The sequence below is a fragment of the Pteropus vampyrus genome, unplaced genomic scaffold, assembly GCF_000151845.1.
Source record: "Pteropus vampyrus isolate Shadow unplaced genomic scaffold, Pvam_2.0 Scaffold94, whole genome shotgun sequence".
Lineage (NCBI taxonomy): Eukaryota > Metazoa > Chordata > Mammalia > Chiroptera > Pteropodidae > Pteropus > Pteropus vampyrus.
Genome location: NW_011888875.1, coordinates 1,976,191 through 1,986,589, shown reverse-complemented (window position 1 = coordinate 1,986,589; position 10,399 = coordinate 1,976,191). Strand labels below are relative to the sequence as shown.

At 40.6% G+C, this 10,399-nt stretch overlaps 1 protein-coding gene across 1 annotated transcript in view; it reads right to left on the bottom strand.

The window, feature by feature from the left end:
- The window catches only part of DNAH5 (dynein axonemal heavy chain 5), a 223,620-nt gene that overhangs the window by 172,997 nt on the left and 40,224 nt on the right, over positions 1-10,399 (bottom strand). The window contains exons 14-17 of the mRNA XM_023532947.1: positions 9,701-10,022; positions 8,550-8,756; positions 3,742-3,913; positions 1,398-1,543 (exon numbers count right to left, since the gene is read on the bottom strand). Coding sequence (XP_023388715.1) covers positions 1,398-1,543; positions 3,742-3,913; positions 8,550-8,756; positions 9,701-10,022 — 847 coding nt within the window. The remainder of the gene's footprint in view (positions 1-1,397; positions 1,544-3,741; positions 3,914-8,549; positions 8,757-9,700; positions 10,023-10,399) is intronic.

Below are 10,399 nucleotides of genomic sequence, written 5' to 3'. Positions count from 1 at the left end.
AAGTGTTTGTTGGAAGATAGTAAAATTGGTACTATCATATTGCTGGTGGCGTTGTAAGTTGATACCATCCTTTGGAAAAGCAATTTGGGTACAAATATTAAGAGCCATTCAATGAAGCCACATCCTTTGATACAATAATCATCAAAGAGGAGAAAATCATTTTAAAGGGTAAAAAGGCATGGCACATATAAATATATTCATCATGGCTCTTGGCAAAATGGCAAAACTTTAGAAGCCATCTACATGCCCAGTAACAAGGAACTAGCAAGTAAATTAAGGTCCATCAGCAGGGACCACAGTTATTAAGAGGCAACATACCAGACACAGTTGCCTAGCCGACGGGAGCGGCTCGCAGTTCTAGACTGTTCGTGCACACGGTGTGTGTGGTTTGTGCTGAACACCTGCTTTCTTTCTGGGATTCTACCATTTGGGTCCATGCGAGGCAGAGGTGCCTATGTGACCAGACCCCCCAAAAAAACCTTGGGACTTGAGTCTCTGATGGGTTTCCCTGGGCAGAAACCTTGCAAACATGTTGCTGAATTTTTGTTGCTGGGGGCACAGTGAGCTCTGTGTGACCCTCGTGAGAGAGAGAAGCCATAAGGGAGTCAGCACATGCATTCCGAGCCCCACCTGTCTTCTCCCTCACAGCCGGAATGTACCCTGACTACGTCACGGTGATAAGTCTTAGTCTTGAGTGCAACTAGGTTCTGAGTTCCAGGAGTCCTTCTGGTGGGGATGGTCTTGGGGACTCCAGACATGCCATATTAAAATCATCACTGATGAGTTCTTACAATCAGGATGCCATCGGGAACACTGTCCATAATACTAAAGTGACATTCCGCAAGGGGGCACTTCCTGGATCACTGCTCCCAGGATCTTAATCCTGGCACAGGGAAGAAAGTGTCCTCTTTGCAAGCAAGTTTAAGAAATAATGGGTTAAATAATGGGCCCCAGAACCGTGTGCCACGGAACACCAGTTTGGGAAAAGTTGCTCCATGAAAAAGTTTAAAGAAGAAATTCTATCCAGAAGCTGTTTAAAACAACTGCTTTATTAATTAACCCTAGCTTACTAGAAGCTTTTCAGCAAAATAGCTCTATTCTGCAAAAAAATTGAAAAAATGAGAATTGTTTTCCACAGTAATTTCCCTCCTATTGATCTGAAAGGAAATGATCTCTCCCTCATGTCTAAGTGACCCCAAACACATTCCTCTTCATTTTTAAACTATTGTCAGAAGGCTCCGCATTTAAATCACATTTTTTTCTCTACCTGCGATTTGTCTATAAAGACAAATCGCAGGTAGAGAAAAAAATGTAATTTATGCTTCGAGGAGTGCCTTTTATAGAGAAATGAATTAGAAAAAATAAACGTTGATGGAAAACATTAATATTCTAACGACCTTTGTCGTCTGGAGAAACTCTTCGCAGGTGAGTGGGTCCTCCTGGGGAAGGTGACAGAGAGGCGTGCTGCTCATTTCTTCTAAGATGGCATCAATGCGGAACTCTATCAAATCACTGACCTTGTCAAGCAGCAATTCCAGGTCCCCTTTGGGAAAAAATAAATGCGAGTAAAAGAGATTAAGCATTCTGCTTTTAAAAAAAATATATCAGCGCTGGATAAACGGCAGTAGTAAAATCAGGATGAAGTCGCTCCGTATCGGAGTTCCACACTCGGTTCTCTCCTTCATCCTTCCTTTAACCCGACTCACACCTGAACACTGGGCCCAGGAGGCTTCTGTAAATCTGCACACATTCGACCTCTGTTCCTTAATTTAAATTACAGAAAGAAAACGGAATCAGAGAACGAAGAAGAGTTTCTTTAAAAACTAGCTCCTTGTCTCCAGGAAACTGTAATAAAACATCCAAACTGTTAAGACCCTAATCCTAATATTCTCTAGGGAGATCATCACGAACTTCTATTTTGGCAGCCTGTTCCAATGCGGTTGTGATAACTCTTATTATGAAGTCTTTATACATTTTATAAATGCCTCCTTCTAGAATTTTAGCCAATTTCCTCTTGTGTTCGTTCCCGGGGAGATGTATTTTGGAAAAGATATTTGTTTAAAGGCAAATAAACTGGATTCTATACTGTGCACATCTATTAACATTAGAAGCCACTTCGCATCTCTGGGTTATAGTTTTCCAATTTTAAATTGAAGGTCTTATTTAAGATTATTTTTATAATCTTCTCCAATCCTATAATGCAGGGATTGTCTGATCATTCATTTTACATTATTCAACCTTCAAACTGTAATGAGCCTAAGCACTTCTCAATCATATCCGAAGACCTCTTTATCATTTGTCTCGGAATCTAGTCCCCAGCTTACGAAGCCAAACAAAGAGGGTGGGAGGGCTCAACCACTGATTCCCACCCCCTCCCCACCAACCCAGTGCCTCTCAAATACTCCTGAGTAAACAGCATCTAGCAAAATGGATGGCTGGACCCTTCTGAGCTCTAAATCATTTGGAAGGTACAGTGAAAATCTACTAATAAGACAAGCTCTTGACAATTCAGGTCATGAATAGCTTAGGTACTGCTTCAGCAGTCACATAAGAGAGAGGGAAGGAGGGAGGATAAATATAAAAGGAGCCATCATGAGAGGTATCTAGAAGGGATGCCCAGGAAAAAGCGACCTTCAAGATGATGGGATCGAAGAATTAGAAAGGCGTTAGGGAGGTAAAGAAGCAAAAAGAGACTAACTACATCCAACTATTGCAATTATGGTCCATGAGTGTATGGGTGTCTGGTATGCACCTGAGAGTAATACAAAAATATAAGAAACAGCCTGACTTTCACACCCTTTGCTGTCAGTTTGGGAAGAGAGATGGAACCGTGCCAAACCATTAGAAGAAACCAATGTATAGTCCCTGGTCCCAACTGTAAAACAACAGGAGGCCACAGGAGGAAGTGGTCCCATGTGATAGAAGAGTCTAAGGAAGCTTCTGGAGGCGAGACTTACTCCGGGCTATAAAATATGGGGAGAATTGGGCCACAAAGAGAAGTAAAGGACACCGGGTGGTGAGGAGGACCCCCCCATACCATGTTCCAAACTGTGTCCCACCGCCCATCACGGAAGGTCTACAAGGTGTTAACGCGTTCTCCTAGAAGGCAGACAAGGAATTCTGGGAAACGCCACCTACAAGAGCCCCACTGGACAATTTTAGAGCCCCACTGGACAATGGCATATTAAAGTCTCTGCGAAGTCCTCTAGGAAAGGAACCTGCCCGACTATTTCACCGTAATTTCCCAGACTTACCTCTTTGCCGCATACCTGTACTCATTCTGGAAAATCGTACTTTAAGGAATAAACTACGTTACACATATTCTAAAGTGTACTATATCCCTCGTTAAGAAAAAATGTTTGCAGAAACTTTTCCCATATATTCTGTTGTTCAGCACTTTACTGTCCATATCTCCATATATTACAAACTGGGTTCTCAAAACACACTCACCTGTTAGTCTAAAAGGCCGAATGACTCTAAAGATCCTTTCAATCCTAATGTCCAACAATAAATATCATTTTTAAATGTAGTGTATCTCTGGGGTTAAAATTAAATAGTGAACAGATATACTTTCCAGGAAATGAATGAATTCATATGTTTTGGTGGTATTCTTTAGGGAACAGTTTAAGAAAAGCACTCCTCATTTCACTATTTACATCACAATCTCGAAGAAATGAGACAGTAGACGCTAAGACCTCAGCCTCTCAAACTGAAAAATAATAGTCATGTAGACAGACTTACTGATCTTTGCGAAAGCGTGATCCAAGTATGTCTCAATGTTAAGTGACGTCCAGGTGAGCGCGGCCAGGCCAGGCTGCAGAGCTGCCTCCACTGTCGCCAGGTGAGGCCCCATCAGCGGCTCGACGACGGGCGGCATTTTTGACTTCACTCTCTGATACTCAGCCAGCATCATCTGCAGCGAAATGGGGGTTTAGCAATCAATTAATTTCTCACTTTGAATATTTATTAATATCTCACTTTTTATGAAAAAAGATGATTTTTATTTAGGGTCCAGCTGTAGGGCTCCAATAACAGCCCGGCAGGTAGAGTGGCCGAAACAAAACAAAGATAAGACAGAAGACAAAAATATCTCTCCGTAAATACAAATTCCTAATCTGATGAAATTCAACTGAGGAGGCAAGAAAAGGGATTTAAGAGTTTCTCATCCCAAAAAGGAAGAAAAACTCTGAGGTCAGGTAACTTTTCCAAACCAGGTGTAGTGATGTAACCAGTGCCTTAGGCTGTGCTAAGCTCATTCATTCAACTTGTACACTGGTACTACATGCTTCCTATGCCTCTGGGCACTTCCTGTAGACCATACTCACCACCCAAAATGTCAGAGTCACCAGAGGTTTGCCTCAGTGGAACTGTAGGCCAAGTTCTGATGCAAGACCCAAAACAGACAAGGAGTCGAACCAGTGCTGACGTCAAGTGCTATGGCTTCAAGTGTCACCCACATGCGAAAGACAACCAAACTTACATCTCCAGCCCAGATCTTACTCCTGAAGTCCAGATTCGTATATGGCAAGAGTCTACTCGATACCTCCACTTGAAAATATAGCAGACATTTTAAACTTAACATGTCCAAAACTAAAAGTTTGTTCTTCCCCAAAACCTTCTCTGCTCACAGCATTTTCGATCCCAAATGATGGCGACCATCCATCCAGCTGTCAAGCCAAAACTCAGAGTCATCCTCGACGCCTCTCTCTCATCTGCACGCGATCCATCAGGATATCTTATTTGTTCCATATTCAAAAAAGACCCTATTTCGGGCTTGCTTAGCATACCCACTGCCACCACCATCATTGAGCCTCTCCTAAATTATCGTAATAATCTACCATTGTCTCCTCTCTCCCTCTCACGCTCACTATAGTTTACGCTCAACGAAGCAGAAAGAGTAATCCTTTCTAAATGTATCACGTCACTCCTCTGCTCACCTGGCCACTTGGTTTCCCGTCTCATTCAGGGCTACAAGTTCTTATGCTGGTCTGCGGAGATCTACCCAGTCCAGACTCCATTACTTCTCCAGTTCCATCTCTTATCACTCCTTCCGTCTCTTACCTGCTCCTGTCCTTCCCTTTGAGGCCTTTTGATCTCCTCCAAATAATTACTTGAATGCCACCTTCTCAATTAGGCCAATACTGACTACCTACTTAAGATTGTAAATCCTCACCAATAACCACCTACTCACTCTGTCCTCTTTGCCCTATTTTTTTCCATACTACCTATCGCTTTCTAATAGACTCTTTAATAATGTATCTACGTATAATGTTCATTGCTTGTTTTCTGTCTTGCCCAACTAGAACATAAGTTCTATAGGGACAAGAATTTTGTCTGCTTTGTTCAGTGTCAAAACAGTACCTGACACACAGGAGATGATCAATTACAGATATCTAATTAATTATTTGTCATCAGAAGGCGTATTTGCAATCAGAAACTCCTGGACTCTGGTCCTCCACTGAAATTTACCTGTTGTGTAATGTTAAATTGTGTCAGTATTTTGCTCATATGTTACCATTTTTAAATAAAAGTGATAGTACTTCCAGCCTGCCTTTTCTAGTAATGTTAATATGGATAATAATTAATTATAAGAAGGTTACTTTAATGTACCTCTTAAATACAATTGTTTTTAACCTCATATTTTTAATGTGCACGGTGGTATTACTTTTTCATTAAATCAACGTTCTCAGGGATTCCATAAGAAAAATCGTCTCAATGGATGAGTTTGGAAAACACTGTACATCAGATCCCTCCTTTTGAATAGTCAATTAACATTAACGATACTGAGAAATGTGAAAGAAGCAAACAAGAAGACCGATGGACTTTGTAAATTTCTTTAAACCCAACGTTTCCTAAATGGGCCACATAATCCTTTCTTCATAGAATCCTTTCTTCCACAATTTCTTTACATCCTTTCAATTCCCATGAAAGCCACTTTTGAAAAGCCTAAATTTGATGGTTCTATTAGCAGCTACTTATACATTTCCTGAAGCTTTTCCCCACTGCTTACTTATTACTGTCCATCACTTATCTATTTGGGAAGCAATTCTTACAATCAACCTTCTGCATCCCATCTTCGTTTTTTAACCCCAGGAAGATTATTCATCCATTTTATAAATGAGAAACTGAGGCTTCGGAGGGTAAAGGAATTTGCCCAAAGATAATGGTTTGAATCCAGATAAATTGGCTTCAGAATCTATACCTGTAACTATTAGTACATGCTGGCTAATCTCTTTCTACTTTGAACTGCCTTCCAAAGAACAGATGAAGAAAACAAGCTCTCAGTTACTTTGGCATATCTGTAGAAAGCTGAAAGTTCTGTTAAATATTCAGCACGATAATTCTGCAACACCTGAGAAGTTCCCCTAAATCTCCTGATAGATCCACTCTCACCAGCTACATGACATGTTGAGTAGGAACTTGTAATTCTTTCAACCTCCAAGATATAACAAATGTCATCCAGATGACAATTAACCTGCTCTAATTGTCATTTACACTTGTGGTTGTTTTAAAAACATCCTTTGACTCTCCTTTTCTCTTGGGGTGGGGTCTATGTCCCCTTTCCTTGAATCTAGGTGGACCTACAGAGTTCAACAGAGTACAACAGAAGTTATGCTATGAGATGCTGAAGTTGTCTTAGAGGCAATATGGCTTCCTCCTTGTTTACTGTAACACTTGCTCTTGGAACTCTGAGTTGCCATATGAGAAATTCTACTACCCAGAGGCCTCCACACTGGAAGGCCACACATAGATGCTCCAGTCTTTGGTCTCAGCTGAGCAAAGCTTCCGGCCATCCCCACCAAAGAACCAGACATGAGAATGAGGCCATCCTGAATCTTCCAGGTGGAAACTCTGCCAGCTGAACTAAATAACCTTAGTTAAGGCCACACGGAACAGAAGAATCACCTAGCCAAGTCTTACTTAAATGCTTTACCCACAAAATCATGAGATACAACACAATGGTTATTTTACATCCACTACAATGTGGGATTGTTTGTTACATGCAACAGATAACTGAAACAATTCTGCGGTCAAAATTATATTTCGTAAGTTTATACTCTTATAAATATTATTTCTTAATAAAAATAATATTTTTTGTGAATGTTTAGATTGACTAAGTGATTTTCCTAGCATGCAAGAAAAGTCTAAAAGGGAACCCCAACATGCTGACTCGTATTTGATGAGCCCACATCTGAGGAATGTCTGTCCTCTGCCAGTATTGACTTTTTAACACAACATGGAGGAGTAAACGGCAGACTGCAGTGTGAGTTCTGGTCCTCTCTGCATTTACTACCTCTGAGACCTTGGCTAAGTTATTTAACTTTTCTGAGTCACGGTTTTGTCACCAATAAAATACTATAATAGTATTCTGCCCCAATTACCTCACTTGGTTGTAGAAAAGATCTAATGGAATAATAAACATGAAAATGGTTTAAAATATAAAGTTATGTAAATGCACAGCCTTATTGGCCTTTTCCTATCACGGGCACCACTATAATTGTAACAGTGGTTTCTGTGTTGTCAAATTTCATGGCTACATCTCTGTCCTCATCTGGGAAGCATTTGTCACTGCTGACCAGGCTCTCCCTCATGATGCTTTTTAACCCTTGGCTTCCTTGAGGCTTGGTTTCCTCCCACCTCAAAAGCCAGTCCTTAATTTTATTTGCATAGTCATGCTGTTCTATCAGACCTATTAATATTGGAGCTACCTAAGGGCTAGGGCTAGGCCCTCTACTCTTCTTAATCTGCATTCTCTTCCTTGGAGATATCATCCAGGAGAACAACTTTAAATAGCAACTACACCAAAAGTATGCCTTTGACTTTGACTTCTTCACGTAACTCCAGACTCACACATCTACCTGCATGGATAACACCTCCACTTCGATTTCTAAAAATAATCTTATACTAAAGATGGGAACTTGATTCCCTCCTGCTCCCAAAAACGAACTGGTTCCAGTCTTTGCCATCTCCATAAATGGAACTTCCATTCAGGGCCACTGCATGTTATTGAGCAAGTTGTGTAGAACGCAACGCAGATAGTAATATATAACAACCCTCCTGTGAGGAATTCCATTGCGTTGCTCACACCAAAAACAAAGGAATCATACTTGAGTTCTCTTATAACCTGCCTGCTGACATAATTCTTCGATTCACTGACCTACTACTTGGTTGACATTCTAGTTCAAGCACCATCATCTCCATCGTGAACCAATACGACAGCCTGCAAACTGGCTTCACATTGACAATCTTGTTCCCATAAAATCTATTCTTTACCCAGCAGGAACAATAATTTTCATTGTAAAAGACATCATGCCTTTTCCTTCTGATCAAATTCCTCCAACAGTTTCCCAATGCACTCAAACTTATATCCTTGGTTTACGAGATCTGTCATGACCTGGCCTTGTCAACTCGGCCTCATTCCATGGCACTCTTCCCTCCGTTACTCCACTCCAGTCCTCCTGGGCACTTTCTAGTCCTTGACAGTAACACACCACCATTTTTTCAAATGCAAACTGGGGGTAGCCAGGAAAAAACTAAAAGTACTATACCTTCATGTTACTGAAGTTCTTCTTGTATACATCTCGTTTCTGGAAAAGGGCAGCTGCAAATGGTGACACTTCCAGACCCAACTGCGACATGCACTCTGTTTCTCTAAATAAGGTTAATATCTGAGGGTCAAAGTTTACAAACAATTCCCCTGTTCTCGGAGACTTTACCAATAAAGAGGCCTCAAGTCCAATGTGAATTTCTTCAATCTACAAGAAAAGATTAACATCATTACTATAAGAAAGTTCAGTGCATACAATGGCTACCTAGGTTGGCCACTTCTAGGAATGAAGATCATTTAAATGTTCTTCCACGGAGTTGAGCGTCTCCAATTATAGACGATGGGGTCACTCACTCTTCTCCTAAGTTCACTTTCAGGAAAGGGCTTTCAAGTTCCTGGCAGTGACATTGTTCAGTTGATTTAACAAAACGCTTGGGTTGTGATTCCCTCACGCCCTCCAGGTAAGTGGATATACGAATAGCGATGGCTTCTCAAAAGCCATGTAGCTCCCTGATACCTTCATGTCTACTCAGTTATTGTTCCTAATAAAAGTTTCACAAAACTTACTAAACTCAGTCTTCGGTTATCAAAAAAGCAACGAATAGCTCTACAGCGATATCTCTGTACTGGCTCAGACACCAAAATCTGAACCAGGAAAATGAGACGCGATTTTAGAGGGCTTGTGAGGCTGAATTTTATCCTGCAAAATACAGAAGAAAAAAAAAAAAAACTTCCTGCCAATCTACAAAGATTGGTAGAGTATGAAATATAATTTAATTAACCTAGTATAGCCAAAGAAAATATAAGACTCCGTTTAACGGACATATTCGTGTTTTCTGACACAATAAGGAACTGAATGGAGGAAAAAAAGAAAGAAATTCTAATCAACCAGGTAAAGGAACCAATAAAGAGGATCTTCTCCCATAGGCATTTGTAAATTAAATAAAAATGAGTTTCTGTTACCTGGCTTATGATTTTTCTTCATGGACATATTACTCTCTTTGACTGATAACCTACATTCAACCAAACCTGTCTTATAAAATATCCTCGAAAACCAACTTTCTGAGTGAATAAAACACTTTGATGCTCGTGGAAGGTTTCCCACTGATTTGACGGTGGAGATCTTTAAAGAATATAAACGTAGAGACTCACCTGCTGGAGCCACGCCCTGTGGTAAAGAACCTCAAACTCCAGGAGAACCTGGGCCACTCTGTTGTAACTTCGAATCACAGGTCTGGCTTCCGCCGTCTGCAGCACAGTCGGCTGCTGCTGGAAAAGCTGCATTGGCTGCTGAATTCTGTGGAAGAGTTGACGGGCCCACAGGATCTTCCCAGCGATGGGGGGCTGGTCTCGGCCCAAAGGGGGGTCGCCTTTCTGCTTTGTATACAGCTTTGAGATCATATCAATGTCAGCCCCATAGTGTTCAAGGATACGCCGATATTTGTCATCAATACCGAGATTGGGTATATTCAGTCTGTTTTTTTTTTTTTGAAAAGTGAAAGGTTTGCATTAATGGGAAGATATCTAGCGATCTCTTTTATTGAGATTTATGTTAAAACACATGCTCATGGAAGAGAATGAGATATGTGGCATATTTAGAAAACCAAAATGGTGTCAATCCATCAATCACATTTCGATAAAGTAGGGGATTTTTTAAATAGCATTAATTCCTACAATCTAGGCAAAACTATTAACTTGGTAAGAATTTTTTCAAATTACTTAAGTATTAAGTAATATTATGATAGGTGCTTCAAAACTAAGAAAGTCTTAATCCTCTGAAGAACTTAAAGACTGACCACATTATCCAGTGTTGAGGGAGGATTTTATTTCTATTAGAATATGAAATAATAA